General features: G+C 43.4%; 1 protein-coding gene across 5 annotated transcripts in view; it reads left to right on the top strand.

Annotated features, from left to right (window-relative positions):
- Positions 1–25,278, top strand: part of PDE4A (phosphodiesterase 4A) — a 633,870-nt gene that overhangs the window by 544,588 nt on the left and 64,004 nt on the right. For 4 of the 5 annotated variants that reach the window (XM_060763616.2, XM_060763615.2, XM_067464009.1 and 1 more), the window contains 4 exons: positions 532–568; positions 3,665–3,738; positions 4,980–5,029; positions 7,719–7,831. In XM_060763616.2, coding sequence (XP_060619599.1) covers positions 532–568; positions 3,665–3,738; positions 4,980–5,029; positions 7,719–7,831 — 274 coding nt within the window. Of the gene's footprint in view, positions 1–531; positions 569–3,664; positions 3,739–4,979; positions 5,030–7,718; positions 7,832–16,043; positions 16,958–25,278 lie in introns of those variants that run through there. The other variant, XM_060763618.2, reaches the window with a different exon arrangement.

Below are 25,278 nucleotides of genomic sequence, written 5' to 3'. Positions count from 1 at the left end.
CTCTGCACCAGAGTGTGGTGGAGGTTCCTTCTTTGGAAGCTTTTAAGCAGAGGCAGGATGGCCATCTGTCGATGGTGCTTTGCATACGATTTTCCTGCTTCTTGACAGGGGGATGGACTGAATGGCCCATTAGGTTTACTCCGACTCTGTGATTCTGTGTAAGAGGCTCCTGCGTTTCTGGATATTTTGAAGAAAATCTGTAAACATGTATTCAAAAGGAAAATCACCAACTACCAACAGTAGTAAAAAGCTGAGAGAACATTTGTATAAATTGGTACCACATTAGAAGGCTTCTCGATCTATCTTCATTAGTTGTACATGGTTTGAGAGCTGGAACAATTGATTCCTCTGCTCAGCGAAACAAACTCTTGGGCTCAAATCTTCATTTCATATGTGGTTGCTAGTCATGTCAGGATAGATGTGCAGAGTGGGGTTTAGAAGCGGACAAAGAGGGAGGCAAAACCTGGTTGTTCTTTATGTGCTACCTTCTCCCTTTAATATGTATGCTGTCATTATTATTGTCCTTCACAGACATACGGAAGACCTGATAGTGACACCTTTTGCCCAGGTATGTCCCAGATTTTTGCGTATTCATGTATGAGGTAAAAACTCAATTAAATCTTCTGAGAGTTCCCAATCCACAATACTCTCTTTGGTATCATTTTTAATGGTATAGGAGTTTTAGGCTTTTCAGTTCTAAACAACTCTTATACAAGTTTGATATTAAGCAAGAAGCAAAGCAACAGGGAAGGGAATGTGAGCAATGATACATCTTCAACTTACCTATTTTTATTTATATATTATATATGGTTATATCTTTGAATATCGTATTTATGTTGGGCAAGTGGACTTATCAACAAAATACCCTCTCCCTGAATGTATAGCAGAGTAACTTATTGGCAGCACAGTTTTGTTTTGGTTTGTTTTGTTTTGTCATGTCAGGAGTGACCTGAGAAACAGCAAGTCGCTTCTAGTATGAGAGAATTGGCCGTCTGCAAGGACGTTGCCCAGAGGACACCTGGAGGATTTGATGTTTTATCATCCTTGTGGGAGGCTTCTCTCATGTCCCCGCATGAGGAGCTGGAGCTGATAGAGGGAGCTCATCCGCCTCTCCCCAGATTCAAACCTGCAACCTGTCGGTCTTCAGTCCTGCTGGCACAGGGGTTTAACCCACTGCACCACCGGGGGCTCCCAGTACCAGTAGCCCAAAATGATAAAAAGAACAAACACACACAGACTAATGTTATCTCTTCCATAGGAGAGTTTTCTTTATAGCAAAATAATATGGTTGCACTATGGAAATAATAAGGTTTCATAATACAAATAAAATTCTTTATACTTTCTTCTTTGCTTCCACACTGGGCTTCTTTCTCATGCAGATAAAAGCTTCGCTCTTACATAGCCTCTTCTCACACCAAACTTATACAGGAGCTTCACACAGTATTTACAAGAGTAAGCTTTCCATAATACAAATAAAATTCTTTAGACTTCCTTCTTTGCTTCCACGCTGGGCTTCTTTCTCATGCAGATAAAAGCTTCGCTCTTACATAGCCTCTTTTCACACCAAACTTATACAGGACCTTCTCACAGTAGCTTTACACATGAGGCCTTCAACCTGGGGCTTCCTCTCGCCAGAGCTTCTCACACCAGACCTTCTCAAACTGAGGCTTACCTCACACTGAGGCCTACTAACACTGAGGCCTTTTCTCCCACTAAGGTGTTCTTTCAGATTGAGGCCTCTTACATACTGAGGCAACACTGATGCCTTCTCATACTGAGGCCTACGAACACACTGAGGCCCTTCTCCCACAGAGACCTCTCACAGACTGAGGCTACTAAGCTACAGACACACCTGCTTATATTGAACTGCAGCTTTTGCTGAGACACTGCATCCATTTAACCCTTTCAGTGCTTGATTCACATTTTTGTAATTAAAAATATCTAGTTAATTTTTAATATTTCTGACAATTTATATATGGCTATATCTTTGTACTTCTAAGTTACTACGTGTGCAAAGGTTTCATGAGAGACATTTTTCAATCTGAATGCTAGTATTTCTATACTTCAATCTGAATGTGTGTGTGTGTGTGTAGATATAGAGATATAAATGTCGCAACTCAGGATAGATTCACCTTGCTCAAAACAACACCACACACCAACGCTGTAGGTTTTGTAGTTTATTGAAGAAAAAGCAAAATCATGAACATAGAAATAAGGTTGCAAAAGTTCAAAAGCCAAAACAGAGTCTTAAATTCAAAGGCAGATTTCCCAAGGTCCAGAGGCAAATAACATGAAGTATAATCCACAAGCATTGGTCAAACAAGCATTGGTCAAACAAGATTCCATGGCAGCATGACAAAGTCCCCAGAAACCAAGATCAAAACCAAAGTCCCAAAGAGCCGAAAGCTTTCCCCAAAAGCTGAGGCAATTCCAGCGAAGTTAACAGGGTGTAAGCAAAGTTGCACTGACAAAGGGTTGACTTCAATCAGATCATTAAATATGCTTTCCTAGCATGAAAGCATTACGTTGACCTCGAACTTCCCATTTGTTAGCAAGCCGAGCACTTCGACGTACCCTTAATTGCAAACGGTCCTCCCTAACTAAATCCCCATCACCTTCAAGGCCGAATAACTCATTATCCTGGGACTGGCCAGCCTGGGAATCGACAGGCACTGAGCTCACAGATGGAGCGGTCGACTCCTCCACCTGCAGCTGTGAAGTTTCATCCAAATCATGCCCATCTTCCAAAACAACATTCGTTTCCCTGGGAAGCTGCAACACCGGCTCGTCTTCAGTATCAACACTGTCTGCTTCAACAACAGGGACATGTTCAGAAATCTGTAACCCATCATCCTCCTCGTCCTGAGGAAACTCAAGCTCAGAAAACTCAGGCTCAGACTGAGCCACAACAATAAAACAGCTCTGGTGAAACCCTTTCCCACTTTGTAGCTTAGAGGTCAAATTCAAAGAAATAGCCATATTAGTCTGTAAATCTTTTAGCACCTTCGAAACTAACTATGAGAGTGAAGGTGGTCAACTTCTGCCTGAAGCTAGAAACTCCTAGAAAGAACATATTAATCAATGTGTGAATAATTGTGGTTTACAGCAAACCTATAGTATGTTATATGCTCCAGCCACTTGTATGATGTTCTTACCACTCTTACAAAAATAAGGAGAAATTTCTGAGCAAACTGCTGCCCTTTATGGCTATGGGATCATGGAAGTTACTAACCTAAAAGGGAACCTTTTTCAACTTTTGAGCCAGGATGTGTGCTAGGATATTATTCTGGAGTATGTGTCTCTATAGTCCATCTAAAGACGAAAATGATCAAGGGCATGTTTTCATTTCTGCTTCTTGCTTTTTGATGCAGATTGTTTTTTAAAGAAACGTTTACTTTATTGCAGAAATATTGGTCACAGTATTTCTTCACTGGGAGACTGGGAAAGAAATGACTAGTACTCATTTCTCTCTCTGGACCTTTCTGTAATTCAAAGGGCTTATTCTGCAGTACAGATGTCCAACTTTTATTTTATGGCCTCTGGTTCATATTGTGGTAGAGATTGACCTCATTTTTGTATGCATTTTGTTATCCTTAAGATTTTCTTATGGTCGCCAAGAGCTTTTCTGTTACCCTAATGCTTCATGTCCATTCACTTCCTGCAGGTCCTTGCCAGCCTGAGGAGCGTACGTAATAATTTCTCCATCCTGGCAAATGTGCCTACGCCAACATCTAATAAGTAAGTGTGTTGGCCTGTTTCAAAACATACCTAAATGTGACTCTTTGGAGAATTTCTGTTGCCTGTTCTTCACCAGTAGTAGGAACAGTTGTTATTCTACTGTGTCTTCAAGGTAGTTGGGTTTTAAAAATCGGGAAGGAAGAGAAATGAGATGCTCTCATTCCATTTCTTAAGGTCTCACAGGTTGCATGAGACACCAAACTTGGGGAATATTACTTTTTTTATACTATGGTTCCCAAACAGAATCCTCTTGCCCAACAGCAGCCACTGAGGAATCCCCAAAACGTTTCCTACATCTTTTGCTAGATTCTGTTTAAGCTCTTTACTCCCCATCCCTTTCAGTTAGGCAAAAGAGGAGTGAAGTCTGTAAATCACATGTGTCAAACCCAAGTCCCACATGTTGAATCCGGCCCTCCATGTCATTTTATGTGGCCCTCCAGATGCTGGGCTACAATTCCTGTATTCTTCATTCTTAGACATCAGGACTAGAGCTGATGGGAGTTGGATACAGGAACATCTGGAAGGCTGCAGTTTGTTTGGTCGGGAGGGTTTGGATTTAGATATAATAATAATAATAATAATAATAATAATAAGGATTGAAGAGAAACAACTGGAAAAGCTGACACGATATGAGGATTTAAAAATCGAACTGCAAAGACTGGCACAAACCAGTCAAGGTGGTCCCAGTGGTGATCGGCACACTGGGTGCAGCGCCTAAAGACCTTGGCCTGCACTTAAACACATATCTATACACATATACACAAATATATATACACACAAAACACATATCCACAGACTGGGCCACAGCAACGCAAGGCAGGGACAGCTAGTGGTCTATAAAAATATTTTAAAACAGTAAAGATGGGATGAGCCCTGGTTTTTTTCTCCTGTCTTTAGTGGGGATGCCCTATTTTTTAATGACATATCAATTATTGTTGTCACTTGATTACTAATTATCTACAGCAGGGAGAAGCCACTGCTCCCTCATAAATACATCGCCCTTGTCCCTTCCTTGCTTGCACTCAATTACACCTGATGGGAAGGGTTAGGGTTTAAGGTGAGTAGGGGCTCTGGTAGGTCACTAAAGGGCAGTTGATACCTGGAAACCTTCCGTGTGGTGAGTCATTCAAAGCAACTTGGGTGGGATGGGCATTTGACCACAGACCTTTCATGACATATGTTCCAAGGGAGGTGCCAAATTTTCTGATCTTGTATTTTTTCCCTCTTTTCTGCCCACTTAGGCGGTCACCCATGGGTAGCCAGCCAACTGTTTGTAAAGCCACGCTCTCAGGTAATAGAAATTTGGTATTTGGGAAACTGGACAGGCCCGGGGGAGTAGAAGTGTCGGGTGGAATGGAGAATAGTCAACCTTACAGGCCTTGGAATAGATCTCAGGTTCAAAGGAAATCTAACATTGCAGTTGATCTTGTATTCAATTTGCTGAATGTCTTTGTTGTTATGTATGTTCAGTTACCTTAAGTTGAATTTATTGGGGGAGGAGCATGTTCCTGGGAAGTTTTTTCTTCAGAGAGGATTTGACTTCACCTCCCTCTGGACTGAGAGTGTATCATGCCTAAAGTCACCGGATGGTTTTCCATGGCTGATGCATGGGCATTTTGCATTAAATTTTTCCAAGATATTTTGCATCAACATTTGGAAACGTCATACAATCTTAGGAAGGACTTTCATTGGTTTGGAGAGAAAAGGAAGAGTAGCATTCCAGCTTTTCCAAAGTTAACTTGTCCTGCCTAGAGACTAAAGGTGTTGTAGCCCAATACATCTGATGAAGGAGGTTTGGGAATCATGTTGCCTTCCAGATACGGTTGGATGAAACTCACCACATTCTTAACCATTAGTTACCTTAGGTGTGGTTGCTGGGAGTTGCCGTCCAGCATCATCTGGAGCAGTGGTTCTCAACCTGGGGTCCCCAGATGTTTTTGGCCTTCATCTCCCAGAAATCCTAGCCAGTTTACCAGCTGTTAGGATTTCTGGGAGTTGAAGGCCAAAAACATCTGGGGACCCCAGGTTGAGAACCACTGAGAGGGTCACACGATTTCTACCCTTGCACTTTACCCATATCTTTTACTTGTTACACCTTTTCCTGCATTTGACTACTACTTCTATTACACTATGTAACACATTTTTTGTTCCTGGGTTATAAATGTCATTTCCTAATTGGTTCTATCATAAAAACATGGGAAAGTTGATTAAACTGCCAAAACTTTGTTTTTGTGGGGCAACCTGCAGCAGATTTTGGTATAGATTTTCAATGAATATATCGAGTCTCAACCAATTCAATGTAATTTGTGGCAACCACAAAAATGAAGTTAGTAGAATATAACAACTAATAATAATAATAATAATAGTTACTGGAATATAACAACTAATAGTAGTAGTGGTACTTACTGGAATATAACAACTAATAGTAGTAGTAGTAGTTACTGGAAAAATAACAACTACTACTACTAGTAGTAGTAGTAGTAGTTACTGGAATATAACAACTAATTATAATAGCAATAGTTACTGGAATATAACAACTAATGATAGTAGTACCCCCGGTGGCGCAGTGGGTTAAAGCACTGAGCTGCTGAGCTTGTTGATCGAAAGGTCACAGGTTCGATTGCGGGGAGCAGCGTGAGCTTCCGCTGTCAGCCCTAGCTTCTGCCAACTAGCAGTTCAAAAACATGCAAATGTGAGTAGATCAATAGATACCGCTCCAGCGGGAAGGTAATGATGCTCCATGCAGTCATGCCGGCCACATGACCTTAGAGGTGTCTACGGACAACGCTGGCTCTTCAGCTTAGAAATGGAGATGAGCACCACACCCCAGAGTCAGACATGACTGGACTTAATGTCAGGGGACTACCTTTACCTTTTTTAGTAGTAGTAGTAGTAGTAGTAGTAGTAGTAGTAGTGGTAGTTACTGGAATATAATAACAACAACAACAACAACAACAACTAATAATAATAATAATAATAACCCCACAATCATGTTAAAAAACAAAGTATGGATTGTCGATGTCGCAATCCCAGGTGACATGCAGAGAAACAACTGGAAAAGCTGACACGATATGAGGATTGAAAGATTGAACTGCAAAGACTGACACAAACCAGTCAAGGTGGTCTCAGTGGTGATCGGCACACTGGGTGCAGTGCCTAAAGACCTTGGCCTGCACTTAAACACAATAGGCGCTGACAAAATTACTATCTGCCAGCTGCAGAAGGCCACCTTACTGGGATCTGCACACATTATTCGTCGATACATCACACAGTCCTAGGCACTTGGGAAGTGTCCGACGTGTGATCCAATTCAACAGCCAGCAGAGTGTCTGCTGTGGACTCATCTTGTTGTGTTTCAAATATTTATTTATTTATTTATTTATTTGACCATTTCAGAATAGAACATGAGTAAAAAAAGGAATATAAAAACTACTTTCAAAGTAAGTACCACACAATTAAATAGGAAATAACACTTTCAAACCAGGAACATAAAATTTTAAAAATTTTGTTACATAGTGTTACCCATTTGAATCTGTTTCTTCATCTCTCCCACTTAAATCTAAGGTTGAGTATGAATGGGATTGAAGGCATTTCCCTCTGTCTCCTGTAATACCTCTGTTGGAACTCCACTGTTCCCTATGACTTGCTTGCTTTGAAGAGCGTTTAGCATCATTTTTTGGGCTACAACTCACAGAAACCCTCAGCTAGCACTCCTGGACTGAAGTTGATGAGAGTTTTGAGGCTTCTGTCCAGATTGTGCATGCACCTTTCACTCTTTACAAACCCCACTTGATTCCCCTTGACAGCTTGTGAGATGACCTGACCTTTGTACCCCTTTAGCAAGGTAGTTACTATGCTGTATGGAAAAGGCAAGGACAGAGGAACATAGCTGGTTTGGTTGAAGAGCCTTGGGTCATTACAGATGCTCAGAATGCCAGTTGGAGCTAATGTGTTGACTTCTTCTATTTCTACTTTTGCAGAAGAAACATACCAGCAGATGGCCATAGAAACTTTGGAAGAACTGGACTGGTGCCTTGACCAGCTGGAAACCATTCAGACCTACCGCTCTGTCAGTGAGATGGCTTCCAACAAGGTAGGGGCCAGCTTTTGCCATAGCCACTTTGGGTCTCCTCTGGGAGAGATAAAGCGGAGCATAAATAAATATAAGAAACTAGCCGTCCCCTGCTACGCGTTGCTGTGGCCCAGTCTGGAGATCTGCAAAATAATGTGAAAGTGTTGGTTTCTAATGTATGTAATTTCTTTCTGCTTGTGGGTAAGCAGTTTTTCTTGCTGTTTCTTTGTCAGTGTTGATGTGGAGATTGTCTGGTTTGCCTATTTTGGTACATGCCATGTAGAATTGTCCTTCTGTAGGGGTCTCTTTCAAATCTATAACACTATATCTGTGTGTGTGAATCATATCTATCTATCTATATCTATTGCTGGATGGCTCTTTGTCAGGAGGGCTTTGATTACGTTTTCTTGCCCTGGTGAAGGGAGTTGGACTGGATGGCCTTACGTATTTTCTGTTGGTCATGGGGGTTCTGTGTGGGAGGTTTGTCCCAATTCTGTCATTGGTGTGGTTCAGAATACTCTGATTGAAGGTGAACTACAAATCCTAGCAACTACAAATCTCAAATGTCAAGGTCTATTTCCCCCAAATTCCATCTGTGTTCATATTTGGGCATATTGAATATTCATTGCAAGTTTGGTCCCAATCCATCATTATTTGAGTCCACTGTGCTCTCTGGATGTAGGTGAACTACAACTCCCAAACTCAAGGTCAATACCCATCAATGCCCATGTTGGTCATGGGAGTTCTGTGTGCCAAGTTTGATTCAATTCCATCGTTGGTGGAGTTCAGAATGTTCTTTGATTGTAGGTTAATTATAAATCCCAGCAACTATAACTCCCAAATGACAAAATCATTTTTGTGATGGTCACTCCTTGGGTTAGTAGGTGTTTTGTGGCCAAATTTGATGTCAATTCGTCCAGTGGTTTTTGAGTTCTGTGGTTTTTGAGTTCTGTTAATCCCACAAATGAACATTACATTTTTATTTATATAGATTTACCATATTTATATCCCGCCTTTCTCACCCTGGAGCCTGAACATTGGGAATGCGGGGAATGGGGCGGGATGATCCATCTTGCTCATCTTTGTAGGTATCACATTGGTGTCACTTTTCACCTTTGTTGTTGTCTCATGTAGCTGCTCAAGATCTGAGATACAGATGATTTTTGTGATGGATCCTTCATTATTTTTGGATTCGGTTTAGGGCCAAGGTGGGTGCAACTCTTATGTGAAATTGGCAGCCAGTTGGTGGAGCTCACCACTCCCATTGCCTGATAATGGCTTTATAGCAGGCTGCTTCTCTGAGAATTGATGAGAAAGAGACTTGAAAGACAGAAATATTTTTGTGAATTTAGCCCTTCAATTGCAGGATGATGCAATTCATTCTTACTTATGAAAACACAACACAGTGTGGCCCTTTGGTATCCGCCGCGGCTTTGTCCCAGGACTCTGGAGGATACCAAAATTGGTGGGTGCTCAAGTCCCATTATATACAAGGGCATAGTAAAATGGTAACTTTATATAAAATGGCAAAATCAAGGTTTGCTTCTTGGGATTTTAAAATATATTTTCAAGCTCTCAATGGTGGAGTATGGACGCAGAATCCATGGCTACAGAAGGCTGGCTGTACATCCTGCTTTTGATGCTATATTTGTAAAGAGTGTCTGTCTCCATGAAATTGTCCATGACACGATTGCCCAGGAGCGTGAGATTTCTTTTGAAGTTCCTGCTGATTGCTTCATTGCTGAGTGGTCAATTCTGGTTTAAAACAATATGGAACGGTGCCTTGTGGCAGGAGATGGGCTAAAGCTTTAGAAGAGAACTAATGGGGCCTGGAGTGGAAAGCATTATCACATGGGATACATTCTGCAAGCAGCTGCAGGTGGGGCCTCCTATATCATTTGACGGCAGTGAATCCATTCTGGGTTTTAGTCAGAACTGTAACGGAGCATTCAGGTGCTGATCCCGTTATGAGGATATGGTTCAGCTCCTACTAAGTGTTGTGGCTCAGTCTGAGCCGTAGCTTTCTGAGCCTGAGTTTCCTCAGGACGACGAGGATGATGGGTAACAGATTTCTGAACATGTCGCTGTTGTTGATGCAGACAGTGTTGATACTAAAGACAAGACGGCATTTCTGTTTCCCAGAGAAAGGAATGTTGTTTTGGAAGATGGCCGTGATTTGAGTGAAACTTCACAGCTACAGGTGGAAGAGTCAACCGTTCCATCTGTGAGCTCAGTGCCTGTCGATTCCCAGGCTGGCCAGTCCCAAGATAATGAGTTATTCGGCCTTGAAGGTGATGGGGATTTGGTTAGGGAGGACCGTTTGCAATTAAGGGTACGCCGAAGTGCTCGGCTTGCTAACAAACGGGAAGTTCAAGGTCAACGTAATGCTTTCATGCTAGAAAAACATATTTAACGATCTGATTGAAGTCAACCCTTTGTCAGTGCAACTTTGCTTACACCCTGTTAACTTCTCTGGAATTGCCTCGGCTTTTGGTTGAATTGCATCGTTGGTGGAGTTCAGAATGCTCTTTGATTGTAGGTGGACTATAAATCCCAGCAACTACAACTCGCAAGTGACAAAATCAATTTAATTTGCTTTTCATTCCTGTATTGCGGTCTTAATGTCAAGTCAATAAGAGTTCATGGTATGATATAATATGAGGTATAGCATTTGTTAGGCATATTTTTATTGGTGAGGTTCAGAATGCTCACTGATTGGAGGTGAACTATAAATCCCAGCAACTACAACTCCCAAATCCCAACATCAATTCCCTCCCCCCAAGCCCACCAGTATTCAAATTTGGGTGCATTTGGGTACAAATTTGGTCCAGTGAATTAAAATACATCCTGCATATCAGATATTTGTATTACTATTCAGAACAATAGCAAAATGACAGTTCTGAAGTAGCAACGAAAATAATGTTATGGTTGGGGGTCACCACAACATGAAGAACTGTATTAAGGAGTCATGGCATTAGGAAGGTTGAGAAACACTGCCTTAGAGCCAGAGATTGGGGAAAGATATTTTTGGACTACAGCTCCCAGCATAGCCAGTGAGGTGGTGGGCGAATCTGGGAGTGGAATCCACAAGACATTTCCAAGCTCACTTGTAAACCATTTCCTGTAGCATCACTTTGATGATCTTTGATGATGATAATACGGGCTAATATTTGCACGATGGTTGTAAGAATAGCTGAGTCCATGTGTTCTGAAGTGCTTTGAATTCTGCTAAGTGCACTACAGTTCCTAAGCTTTATTATAACCATCAGGTAAGCCCTTCAGCCTGCTGTTTTTCAAGTGGCAGTTTTGCTGAGACACGGCTCCTCATAATGTCTCCCTGAACATGGGCTGCAGTCTGTTGGGAAGATCTATTGCGTGGCTCTCGTTCAAGGAGTTTCCCTATAGGGCAGTCATTCATGCAAGAAAGAACTTCCTTGTGACAGCCATATCTATCACTCAATACAGCTGCCTTCAGGATATCCAGGTTCTGCTCTTCTGACAGGCACCCCAGGGTTCATCCACCTTCAATCCCTCCAGATAGGTGGAATTTCAACTCCCAGAAGCCCCCAAAATAAGGGATTGTGGGCACTGTAGTCCAGAGGGCCTGAGAGCTCTTCCAGACAGGTCCTATATGCCAAGATCTGATCCCAGCTCTTCCAGACAGGCCCTATATGCCAGGACCTGATCCCAGGTTTTCTGTTTATCCCAGATTATCTGGCAGCGAGGACTCATATAATCCAGTTCCAAGCAGAAAACCTGGGCTTGAGAGTAGTACATGGGGTCCTCGTGGACAACAACTTAAACATGAGCCAACAATGTGATGCGGCGGGAAAAAAGACAATGGGATTTTGGCCTGCATCAATAGGAGCATAGTATCTAGATCCAGGGAAGTCATTCTACCCCTCTATTCTGCCTTGGGTAGACCACACCTGGAATATTGTGTCTAATTCTGGGCACCACAGTTGAAGAGAGAAATTGACAAGCTGGAATGTGTCCAGAGGAGGGCGACTGAAATGATCAAGGTTCTGGAGAACAAGCCCTATGAGGAGCGGCTGAAAGAGCTGGGCATATTTAGCCTGAAGAAGAGAAGGCTGAGAGGAGACATGATGAGGGCCATGTATAAAATATGTGAGAGGAAGTCATAGGGAGGAGGGAGCAAGCTTGTTTTCTGCTTCCCTGGAGACTAGGACGCGGAACAATGTCTTCCAACTACAAGAAAAGAGATTCCATGTGAACATGAGGAAGAACTTCCTGACTGTGAGAGCCGTTCAGCAGTGCAACTCTCTGCCCCGGAATGTGGTGGAGGCTCCTTCTTTGGAAGCTTTTAAGCAGAGGCGGGATGGCCATCTGTCAGGGCTGCTTTGAATGCAATTTTCCTACTTCTTGGCAAGGGGTTGGACTGGATGGCCCATGTGGTCTCTTCCAACTCTATGATTCTATTATTCTTTACTGATCAAGAATAAAATTAACATTATATTAGGAAGAACTTCCTGACTGTGAGAGCTGTTCAGCAGTGGAACTCTCTGCCCTGGAGTGTGGTGGAGGCTCCTTCTTTGGAAGCTTTTAAGCAGAGGCTGGATGGCTATCTGCCAGGGGTGCTTTGAATGCAATTTTCCTGCTTCTTGACAGGGGGTTGGACTGGATGGCCCATGAGGTCTCTTCCAACTCTAGGATTCTATGATTTTTTTTTCGTGTCAGGAGAGACTTGAGAATCTGCAAGTCACTTCTGGTGTGAGAGAATTGGCTGTCTGCAAGGACGTTGCCCAGGGGACGCCCAGATGATTTGATGTTTTACCATGCTTGTGGGAGGCTTCTCTCATGTCCCCGCATGAGGAGCTGGAGCTGGTAGAGGGAGCTCATCCGCCTCTCCCCGGATTCGAACCTGCAACCTGTTGGTCTTCAGTCCTGCCGGCACAGGGGTTTAACCCACTGCGCCACCGGGGGCTCCTTTTCTATGATCAGATCCTGGGATATAGGGCCTGTCTGGAAGGGCCCTGAGAGGCCAGAGTTTTTCCCATTCTAGGTTTAAGCAAAAAGTTTCCTCTTATATAGCTTTAGCCATCTTCTTGCCCCTTCATCTCATTTTTTCTCTTTCTGTCCATCCTGACTTTGGGAATATAGGTCCTGAGGAAAATGCTCCCCTGTGTCTAAAAGCAGATAGGGAAAGGCCCTTTCTTGGGAAGGAGTACCTTAAGATGAGAAATATCCCAATGGAGGGAGTATTGCAGATGCAGGGTTGTGTCCCGGGGTTCCTTGCTGCCTACCCGTGGATGCCAATGCAAAGTGACTTTCCCTGAGGATGACTTTCAGGCATCCTTTAGGAAATTGCAATGGATCCCTTCGTTTCCCCTGCCCTCTCTGCGCACAGGCTGCAATTGCTGGAGTGGCACAATGATCCAGGCTGCCTGTATTTAAGGACGTTCAATCTCTCTGTTGATTTCTTTTCCTGGCTCCCCGTGTACAGATTCATGCCTGCGTTTCACAGAGCCAGACATTTATTTCATGTTACTGCTGAAGTAGGTCATGCTGCTCACCTTGAGTTCCGGATGTTGTTCGAAAAAAGAGGTTGTTTTTCCTTGAAGGCCGTGAGCAAGAGAGCTGGCAAACGGGAATGCAAGGGAACAGATGGGCAACCTTTCTACCAGTCTCTTGTGAAGGGAAGGGAGGGAGCCCAGATTTGGATCTGCTGTAAAGCCTTTGGTGTAAGGAGTGTGTGTTTGTGCAATGTTGTCAATGGGTGTGTGCAACCCTGTTCAAGTGTGTCATGTGGTGGAAAGTGAATGGCTGGCTCTGTGTGGGCCAGGCAGGGATGTTTTGATCCAGTGTTCCCTATGTCCTGTTTGAGCAAAGTGATGGCAGAACAAAATGCTCCTCTGGAGAACCTCTTGTTCCTACTTCTGTGGCATTTGGTTTTTATGTAAGCACAGAACCCTTTCAAGTTGTGTTTATTTTGAAAATCCAATAAAAAGCCATTGCAGTTAAAGTGATATGAAGCTGCCCTAACTGTGTGTTGTGAGAAAGTCCACAGCAGTTTTGACGCATATTACCAGAATCTTAGATTTTGATCCCGGCGTGATAGGATATTTTTTTTGTCGTGTCAGGAGAGACTTGAGAATCTGCAAGTCACTTCTGGTGTGAGAGAATTGACCGTCTGCAAGGACGTTGCCCAGGAGACAACCGGATGATTTGATGTTTTATCATCCTTGCGGGAGGCTTCTCTCATGTCCCCGCATGAGGAGCTGGAGCTGGTAGAGGGAGCTCATCTGCCTCTCCCCGAATTCGAACCTGTGACCTGTCAGTCTTCAGTCCTGCCGGCACAGGGGTTTAACCCACTGCGCCACTGGGGACTCCGGCGTGCTAGGATGAACATGGCACACACAAACAGCCTAGCAAAGTAGGCCATTGCTACAACAGACACAACAGCTGCCTTGTCTAGCACATGACCCTGGGAATCTTGACTTTATCTTGCCACTCCCCAGTATCTCTCCAATATCCATCTTACCAAAGTACAATTCAAAGCTGTAAAGCCTTTGGTGTAAGGAGTGTGTGTTTGTGCAGTTTTGTCAATGGGTATGTGCAACCCTGTTAAAGTGTGGTTTTAACCAACATTTTATCAAAGCACAATTCAAAGTGTTGGTTTTAACCTACAAAACCGTTTAGTTTACCTCTCTGAACGTATTTTCCCCTACAAACCATCAAGAGCGTTAAGATCTTCCGGAGAGGCCCTGCTCTCGGTCCCGCCACTTTCACAGTCGCGTTTGGTGGGGACGAGAGACAGGGCCTTTTCTGTGGTGGCCCCCCGGCTATGGAACTCTCTCCCGAATGAAATTAGATCTGCCGCCTTCCTCCTGGCCTTTAGGAAGTCCTGACTGTGGAACAAGGCATTTGCAGAGTGATGGCTGAGACCGGTAATTGACTAAAGTTATTGACCACAATGTGCAGACTGAGTTGGACGTTGTTTTTGTCTTGGCGAATGTTTTATATGCATTTTATCTTATATGTATTTTTAACTTATTGTCTATGTATGATGTTTTAAAAGGTTATGATTGGTAGCATTGAATTCTTGCTGTTAGCCAGTCGGAGTCCCTCTACGGAGGTAGAGAAGATCGGGATATAAAAGTTTTAAATAATAAATAAATACCTTTCTCAGTGCTAGAAATGAGCTCCCTGTGTCAGCTCCAGCTCCCCATGGAGAGACATGAGAGAAGCATCCTACAAGGATGGTAAAACATCAAAACCATCCGGACGTCCCCTGGGCAACATCCTTGCAGATGGCCAATTCTCTCACACCAGAAACAACTTGCAGTTTCTCAAGTTGCTCCTGACATGAAAAAAAGTGCTAGAAATGATATTAATAACAAGCCACGAAGGCCACTGTAGGGTCATTATTGATCATCAAACAGAATGATGGGTCATTAGCATCTCCTTCTGCCCCATTCCAGTTGCTTACTTAGGCGATCCCTCGTTTTCTGAGAAGGATTGTCTTCCAATATTTTTGTGGGTCCGTATGTGGCTGTGGAGCCCTGTTCTTGCTCTGCATCTTCTTCCGCGGTGAGGGCATTGGTTTCCAGGTGGAAGGCGGTCTCGGTTGGGGTTGGCTTGACGCGCCTTCCTATTGGCACGCCTCTCCCTTTCACCCTCCATTCGTGCCTCTTCAAATTCTGCAGCACTGCTGGTCACAGCTGACCTCCAGCTGGAGCGGTCAAGGGCCAGGGCTTCCCAGTTCTCAGTGTCTATGCCAGAGTTTTTAAGGTTGGCTTTGAGCCCATTCCAGTTGAAAGACATGCCTTCCTCACTCCCAGCACCGAGCATGTCTTAGGGATAGAGACAGAGAGTGAGGGATATTCTGATTTGTAACATTTTGTTCTCTCTTCTCAGCCCCAGCCTGGGATTTGGAGTCAGATGAATGTAAAGGCAGTGAATAGCTAGTCATGAAGCAGCTCTGCCAATCTCTAAATTTGTTTCTTTTTGCCACATTTCCCCTTCTCTGTACAAAATAGATTGGGGCTAGCTGGTCACCATCTGTGCATAGAGTCTTCAGCAACCCAGCCATGCTTTACAGTCCTTCCTTCAGAGGTCTCCAGATTAATGTGGACCCTTTGGCCCTCCCTCCCTCCCTTCCTTCCCCCACCCCCTGCCGTTTGCCTAAATTGTTCAGCCTTCGCTCTCCTTTCTGTGTACCTTTAGCCACCTCCTCTCTCCCGCCCCTTCGCACTCCTCCCTTCCACTCCCTCTCTTGCTCACTGATCGCCACCTGACATCATATCCCATCCACCCGGCACTGCAGTGGGAGAAACGCACACAGCACACACACACACACACACACACAACACACTTGGAGCCGGCAAGCTGTGGATGCAGCTGCAGCTGAGGCCATCCAAGGAGGTGCCATCTCCGTGGTGACCGCTGCCCTCAAACACACGAGAGAGAATGAGGACGTGCCTCTGAGCAATGCAGGTTCCGCCTTGATAGCTGGATTGCCGCCATGTGGTACCCAGAAATGGCTGGGGATCTCCCGACTGCTCCACCTGGATGAAGAGCCTGCTTCTGTGCAGGGAATCTGCTTGTGACTGCCTCCTTCTTCTCCTTCTTCTCCTTCTCTCGTCTTCCTTGCCCGCTGGACTTTTTCCTCTCGCTCTCCCATCCACTGAAGATATGACCAGAGAAGGAGGGGAAGAGGCACATACAAGGAACTGAGGCGGCAGTGGGGGGGTGACGGTGGCAGCGGTGGCTGTGTTGTGCTCGTAACCGGAGCAGCGCTGCACTGTGGGTACTTCTCTCATCATCTGCAATACAGCCAGAGACGTGGGACTTTCTCAGGCTTTGGCCTATCTTGTCCATCTCCCCAACAAGCAGCAGAGATGTGAGCGTCCTCGTGCAAGGGCTGGTTGGCCAGCAAGAGCCATGCCAGGCCCAAACCTGCTCATGGAAGGAACGACTTTGAGATATTAACCCATTCCTGACCTGCCAATACCAAGGAAACCGGGGCACCTCACAGCTGCCCCTGGCTTGGGAGAGAAGGAATACCACGTTGGTGGATAGATTTGAGAGCCTCTGCTGTCCACTGGCAGAGAACAGAAGATGCCCTTAGTGGATTTTTTCTGTGAGACCTGTGCGAAACCATGGCTGGTTGGCTGGTGGGACCAGGTAATTGAGATATACTCGTGGTGGGTGTGTTGGTGTGTAAAGATGCGGGGAGGGATGTATGAGCTTATTAATGGGCAATACATGGCCTCCCCGACTACCTCCTTGGAGGCTTCTCTGATGACTTCTTAAGGCTGCTTAAGAGACTGTATAGAAGGAATCATGAAGTCAGCTGCATGCTAGGAGTAGCTGGGGGTACTTAGTTTGGTGACCCGATGCAAGAGAAGGGAGCATTTTTGCCTTTTATTGTTGTTTACAAGAGGGCATTTCATCTGGTATACTTTCCAGGGAAAGCCACCATTGCTGTGCAATTAAAGTACAGAAGGACTCTACTTGCCTTGTGGCTTTCCTAAATACTGGTCGATGTAAGCATCCCAGTGTAGCATGGCGTCCTGGCAAGGTCAGAAGCAGGCGTGACTGGTTTGGAAGCATTGTTTGCAATGATCCAATGCCAGGAGTGTGGGCTGCTTTTCTTGCTGGAAAGACCGGAGAAGGCCCGTGTCCTTCCTGGCCGCCTGCAATGTCACATTGGAGCAGCTTCCACTTCTGTATTGCCCATTCTCCCTGTGGCTAGATAGGCTTGCAGCCTCATTAACCCTCTCTGTCCCCAATCCACTCCTGATTCGCAAGGATCAGTGGACAGGGTTCGCTTATCATTAGTTCTCCCTATATCCTAGTTATGTGTATGTGATGCATGGTCCAAATTTGCTGAAATTGTACATATTAAGCTGCTTGAAGAACGAACGTTGTGCAGCTGGAATGTGGGTTCTGGGCTCTCCCTCATTGTGATCATGAGGAACAATTTGCATTTTGTGATGTGGGGGTCATGATGGTGCTTATCTAGATTCATGTAGGACTCAATAGCTGTGTGTATCAAAACCGATCTACTGTTGAAACTATTGACACAAAGCCATTAAGCACTACACATATCCTAGATCAGTGTTTCTCAACCTGGAGGTCAGGACCTCTGAGAGGGTCGTGAGGGGGTGTCAAAGGGGTTGCCAAAGACCAACAGAAAACACAGTATTTTCTGTTGGTCATTGGGATTCTGTGTGGGAAGTTTGACCCAATTCTATTGTTGGTCGAGTTCAGAAGGCTCTTTGATTGTAGGTGAACTATAAATCCCAACAACTACAACTCCCAAATGTCAAGGTCTATTTTCCCCAGACTCTACCAGTGTTCACAATTTGGCTTATTGAGTATTTGTGCCAAGTTTGGACCAGATCCATAACTGCATGAATCCACAGCACTCCTCTGGATATAGGTAAACTACAACTCCCAAACTCAAGGTCAATGCCCACCAAACCCTTCCAGTGTTTTCTAATAGTCATGGGAGTTCTGTGTGCCAAGTTCGGTTTAAATCCATCACTGGTGGAGTTTAGAATGCTCTTTGATTATAGGTGAACTATAAATCACAGCAAGTACAACTCCCAAATTACAAAATCAATCCTCCCCCCAACCCCACTAGCATTCACATTTGGGCATATTGGGTATTTGTGCTCAATTTAAAAAAATACATTCTGCGTATCGGATATTTACATGACGATTTATAACAGTAGTAAAATGACAGGTATCAAGTAGCAACGAAAACAATATTATGGTTGGGGGTCACCACAACATATAGAACTGCATTAAGGGGTCACGGCATTAGCAAGGTTGAGAACCACTGTCCTAGATAAACACCATCATGGCCCTCACATGATTGGGTTGTTGTATGTTTTTTCGGGCTATATGGCCATGTTCTAAAGGCATTCTCTCCTGACGTTTCGCCTGCATCTATGGCAAGCATCCTCAGAGGTAGTGAGGTCACATGATTGTTTGTGGGTGTGCAGCTTTCGTGGACACAGTCTGTCCCGAAAGATTGTATGTTTTCAGAGTTGTGTACCAACTGTGCTTATAGAGGTCACAACCAATGCATTGCCTCTTATTCTATTAGCTTGATTAACTTAATTTTGTCACTGGGTTGTTGTAGGTTTTTCAGGCTAATATGACCATATTCTTAATTTTGTCAATTGATATAAATTCCCTCTCACTCCAAAGATTCCTGTGCTAAGTTTGTGTCTTTGATATATGTGATCTGTGTGTGTGCTGTTAACCTACACTTTGTGTAGGCTTTCACAGGCTTCCGACTACCTGACATAACCATGGACCTTGCAGAGTTGAATCTCATTGTGTAGAGGTCAACATGGGAGTGGTGTTTTCTGTTCTAGGATGTCTGTATGCAGCACGTGTGCCTCAGAAGAACTGTGTGGGTGTCAAGGGTTATCTGTGGAGTTGTGTACACTTGTGTGGCTGTGGGGACTGTACAAAGAGATTAGCTGGAAGGGTCCATCTGCAGGAGAGGGCTGTGCACCAAAAAATATGTGGGTGTGTATTGCTATTATTGAGTGTGATAGAAGTGTTTACTAAACTGTGTTTCTCCAAGGTGTGAGAGTTAGTGGACATTACTCTTAGTATAACACTTTGTTTATCTTTGCCAAAAGCTTACAAGAGAGGTCACATTGGTTGGCCACAAGGCACTTAGATCTAAGAAGAAAGAATTGCCAAAACCTTCCAAATGCCTAATCTAAAACTGGGATTCAAGCCCAACTGTCCAGCAATTTATCCGTACCTTCACTGGGTGTTGTATATTCTCTTTTCCCTTTTTTCCATCACTCTGTCTCAATATGTAAACTGGAGAAAAGGATAGAGGAAAGGGGGGGATCTTTGGTAGAACCAAGGTCATGAAGTAGGGGATAACTCCCAATACTATTAGATAAGTGGCATCCATTCTGCTTTTGCCTAGGACAAATATGGCTGGTTTGACTTACTCACTCATTGCATTCCTCTTAAGCCACAATCATTAGGGGTTTGGGCCTTTCAGAAGAAACAGATCCTCCACTCAGATCTTGTGTATCAAATTTATTTCCTTTCAGAAAACATCTGGATTTGGGGAGGTGGGGGAGATGTTGCCCCAGTAGCACTTCATCTTGTGTTCCTGTAACAATCATGCTCAAATCATCCCCGTTGTGGTCCAAACGTACAGCAAAATCTGACAAAATAGCACTTCCCATCATTCCTTGCTTCTCGGAGCTTTTCATAAACAAGGCAGGTTGAGCTGTTTGGAGGTGATGGTGTTGTCAGCGTCGTCTGTGGAAATCCTGATTTCTTGTCTGGTGTTCTACTTTCTCAGCTCTGTATCAGAGCATGCATTTGGGCATGTGCCAGCCTTTTCCACCCACCTTCAAGTCTCAGCAATCCAATTTTTTAGAAATTAACTACTGAATGCTGGACACCAAGAGGGGTACAGCTGGTTGAAAACAAGATCTGGGTCATATATGTGATTTTAGGGCAGGAATGAGAAAAGGGCAATTCATTGACTACATGAAATTTGTGAGACCCCAGTCTGCATCTCTCGAAGTCTGCAGATCATGAATATATTTTTCAGGCAGTTTCCCGCCCCCCAGAACCTCCCAAATTGATCCCGAAACACAATGATGTGGACCTCACAATCCTCCCACAAATGTCTTATTTACTAAAGGACAGAAATATAGGTATGGACCTTGTTGCCACATGCAGGATAAAAAAAACCTCTAAGAAATCAACCCAAGACAAAACAAAAAATTGGGTGACATCACTTCTGGTGGCTCTGAATGTCCCTCACAAATGGGGACACTCATTTGTCCTTTCGCCTATCTTCCTGGGACTCCAGAGCTTGTCGGTTTTGCCCTCCAAATCCCCTTCCTCCGGACTCAGCAGCATCCCATCAGTTACTACCCTCTTTATGCCAGCTTCTTTTTATGAAACTGGGCTTTCAAGTCTGTTCTTGGCAGGTGATTTGTGGCTTTTCACTTCTGCCCAATCCTGTCTTTTTCTTCCCTTAATACAATGCATTACTTTTACTGAACTTCATCTTACATTTGGACCTTTTTTGCAAACATGCAAACTTCCTTAATATTCCACATGCAAATTCAAACACAGTGAAGGCTTTGTTTTGTCTCATGCTTTTGGGTAACTCTACTTCCTTTCTGCTATTTACGCCTGTCAGTAGGTCAGGGTATCCATCTTTCTATGTGTGAGTCTTGGCTACTTGATTCCTTCCATATTGAACTGGGTGCATTTGCTGGGCTCCAGGTAGTAATGGATTTTTACAGCAGGGGTCCTCAAACTATGGCCCAGGGGCCAGATACGGCCCTCCAAGGTCATTTATCCGTCCCTCGCTCAGGGTCAACCTAAGTCTGAAACTACTTGAAAGCACACAACGACAACAATCCTATCTCATCAACCAAAAGCAGGGCCACACTTCCCATTGAAATACTACTAAGTTTATATTTGTTAAAATTGTTCTACATTTTAATTATTGTATTGCTTTTAAGTGTTTTTTGCATTACAAATAATATATGTGCAGTATGCATAGGAATTCATTCATGTTTTTTTCAAATTATAATCTGGCCCTCCAACAGTTTGAGGGACTGTGACCTGGACCTCTGTTTAAAAAGTTTGAGGACCCTTGCTTTACAGCAGTGGTTCTCAACCTTTCTAATGCCGTGACCCCTAAATAAAGTTCCTCATGTTGTGGTGACCCCCAACCATATTTTCGTTGCTACTTCATAACGGAAATTTTGCTACTCTTATGAAGCATAATGGAAATATCTGATATGCAGTATGTATTTTCATTGTTATAAATTGAACATAGTTAAAGCATAGTGACTGATCACAAAACAGTATGGACAATGGATGATGGGATTTGCAGTACCTTCAACCAATTCACCTCTGAGTTCCACAGACCACTGAGACCCCCACAAATTATAGACCTGGAACAAACTTAGCACAAAGAGCCCCAATGACCAACAGAAAATACTGGAGGGGGCTGGGAGGAATTGACAATGATTTATGGGAGATGTAGTTCACCTACATATGGAGAGTGCTGTGAACACAAACGACTGTACATTTGGACCCAACTTGGCACAAATATTCAATATGCCCAAATTTGAACATTTTGCGACCCCCCAAAAATGGCCCAATGACCCCCCCTGGGGGTCGCAACAGCATGGGTGGGCAAGATGTCACCCAGAGCCACGTACAGAAACCAAGGCTCTTTTCGAAGCTGCCTTTTTTTCTTGCCATAAAAGTCAAGTTGTCTCTCTTAGAACCCTCTAGAAACAGCAATTCCTTTTTAAATAGGTCGCAGCCACTGTTTAACACAACAATACCCATTTTTCAAAATGAAACCTGGACTTACATCTCCTTCCAGTTCGGGGGAGGTTTTATGGAGGGCATTTTTGGCAGCCTATTCAGGCACCAGAGTGTCCCAGGAGCAGAAAAACAGCTTCCAGAACTGCTGAAGTTGCCTCATCTCCCACTTTACAGAAAGCAGATCCACTTTATTAGTGTTCTGGAAGAGTTCTCTGTTTGAAGGGTGTGTTCATCCTGTGTGTCTGTGTGTGTTTTAGAGAGAGAAAGAGAGAAGGATAGTGAAAGGACAAAGCTGTTTTTCAAAAAATCAGTCAGAACATGACCCAACCAGTCTTGCATTTTAACAGTTTAGAGTTGGGGGGTGATATATGGGAAGAGAGCCGCGTGTTTACAGGGAAAATTGCTGTACTCCTCTTGACTTCTTATGACATCCAAAGCTACTGTACTTGAGCAGGGGTGGATGAAGGCTTCGGAGAATTAAAATGTGGGTACCTAGTTCACTGGACTGGCATCATCAGACAATCCCGTTATGTAGGGTTTTGTTTTTGTTTTTCCCCAGATTATTTTTATTGAGAACTAGCCATCCCCTGTCACGCATTGCTGTGGCCCACATGGGGTTTCTATGTGGGAGGTTTGGCCCAGTTTTATCATTGGTGAGGTTCAGAATGCTCTGTGGTTGTAGGTGAACTATAAATCCCAGCAACTACAACTCCCAAATGTCAAGATTCTATTTTCCCCAAACTCAACCAGTGTTCACATTTGGGCATATTGAGTCTTTGTGTAGAGTTTGGTCCAGATCTATCATTGTTTGAGTCCACAGTGATCTCTGGATGTAGGTGAACTACAACTCTAAAACCAAAGGACACTGCCCACCAAACCCTTACAGTATTTTCTGTTGGTCATGGGAGAACTGTGTGCCAAGTTTGGTTCAATTCCATCGTTGGTGGTGTTCAGAATGCTCTTTGATTTTAGGTGAACTATAAATCCAAGCAACTACAACTCCCAAATGACAAACTCAAATTTTTTGAGTGGAGAACATACATTGGGTTGTTAGGGGTATCGTGTCCAAATTTGGTGTCAATTCATCCAGTGGTTTTTGAGTTCTGTGAATACCACAAATGAACATTACATTTTTATGACAAAATCTTTTTTTTTTAGTGTAGGACATATATTGGGTTGTTAGGTGTCTTGTGTCCAAATTTGGTGTCAATTCGTCCAGTGGTTTTTGAGTTCTGTTAATCCCACAAATGAACATTACATTTTTATTTATATAGATAAATTGTCACCGATAGATTGGAGCGTGAGAGAAATTTTTAAAGTCAAGATAAGTTTACAACAAAAGTGTGAGATGAAACTAACCAAAAAGATCTATCAATAACTACTAACATGGTCAACAGAAGAAGAATGGGTAAAAGAGGTTACGACAAAGTGGGCCAGAGACCTAAGTAGAACAATAAGTATGTCAGAGTAGGAAGAAATGTGGATGAAAAAATTAAACTAACATACTGCATGGAATTCAAAGAAAACTGGTATAAATTGTTTGACAGATGGTACCTCACGCCAGTAAATTAGCAAAAATTAACAAAGGTAGAAACAGTGACAAATGCTCTAAGTGTAGGCATCTCCATACACCTATGGTGGAAGTGCAAGAAAATCATATCCTTCTGGCAGCTGATACACAAAAAGTTAGAATTAATTTTACAAATAAGATTTAAGTTTAAAGCAGAATACTTCCTACTAGGGATAACACATTTTGAAAAGGAAAATAACACAAACAGAATCTTTATTTACCTAATAACGGCAGCTATTATGGAAATTGTGGAAAACCAACGAAACACCCACAATTGAAAATTGGCTACTGAAAGTTTGGGACTTAATGAATATGGGTCTGCTCACGCAAAAATTAACGGACAATAATATACAAAGACAAAAAAACAAATTGGGAAAAATATTGAATTTATTAGAAAAGATAACATAGACATTTATGTCCAAGAGGCATACATCTCAATCTCAAGATTCTCAAGGCTAAAGGACAAATATTTATTTATTATGTATTTAGCAGTTTTGTATACCGGTCTTCTCACCTCCGTTCGAGGGACTCAGGCCGGTTTCCAACATCAATATTACAGACAGTCATTAAAACATCATATTTCTAAATCACACTAAAACATTAAAATAGCAAAATACAATCATATAATTACAGTGGTCAGTTGTCATCAAAAATAATTATTCGTCGTCATCCATCCATATCACAGGATCATGGCTCATTCATCGAACGCCAATCCCCAAAGCCAAGTTTTCACCTGTTTCCTGAACGTTAAGATAGAAGGGGCAGACCTGATCTCCAGTGGAAGGGAGTTCCAGAGTCGAGGGGCCACCACCGAGAAGGCCCTGTCTCTCGTCCCCACCAGCCGCGCCTGTGAGGCCGGTGGGATTGAGAGCAGGGCCCCTCCAGATGATCTTAGCAATCTTGATGGGGAGGATACGTTCGGACAGGTAAATTGGGCCGGAGTCGTTTAGGGTTTTATAGGTTAAGACCAGCACTTTGAATTGTGCTCGGAATAGAATCCAGATGGCAGATTGACAGAAAGCCTATTGAAAAGATTGTTAACACAACCTAAAGCAGGGGTCCTCAAACATTTTAAACAGAGGGCCAGGTCACAGTCCCTCAAATTGTTTGAGGGCCGGATTATAATTGGAAAAAAAGCATGAATGAATTCCTATGCACACTGCACATATCTTATTTGTAGTGCAGAAAAACACTTTAAAACAATAGAATAATTAAAATAAAGAACAATTTTAACAAATATAAAATTATTAGTATTTCAATGGGAAGTGTGGGCCTGCTTTTGGCTGATGTGATAGGATTGTTGTTGTTGTTGTTGCTGTTGTTGTGTGGTTTCAAGTCATTTCAGACTTAGGTTAACCCTGAGCGAGGGCTGGGTAAATGACCTTGGAGGGCCGTATCCGGCCCCCGGGACTTAGTTTGAGGACCCCTGACCTAGAAGAACCTGAAAGTTACATATATATAAAACTCTTTTTTCTCTTTTTTCCTCCCCCCCCCCTTTTTTCTTTTTTTATGCTTTGTTTTGTTATGTTTCGTTTTGTTTAGTCCCCTTAATTTTCTTTTTTTTTTCCTCCCCCCCCCC

The sequence above is a fragment of the Anolis sagrei genome, chromosome 2 (assembly GCF_037176765.1).
Source record: "Anolis sagrei isolate rAnoSag1 chromosome 2, rAnoSag1.mat, whole genome shotgun sequence".
Lineage (NCBI taxonomy): Eukaryota > Metazoa > Chordata > Lepidosauria > Squamata > Dactyloidae > Anolis > Anolis sagrei.
Note: the sequence above shows the minus strand (reverse complement) of the source record. Positions and strands in the feature narration are given on the sequence as shown.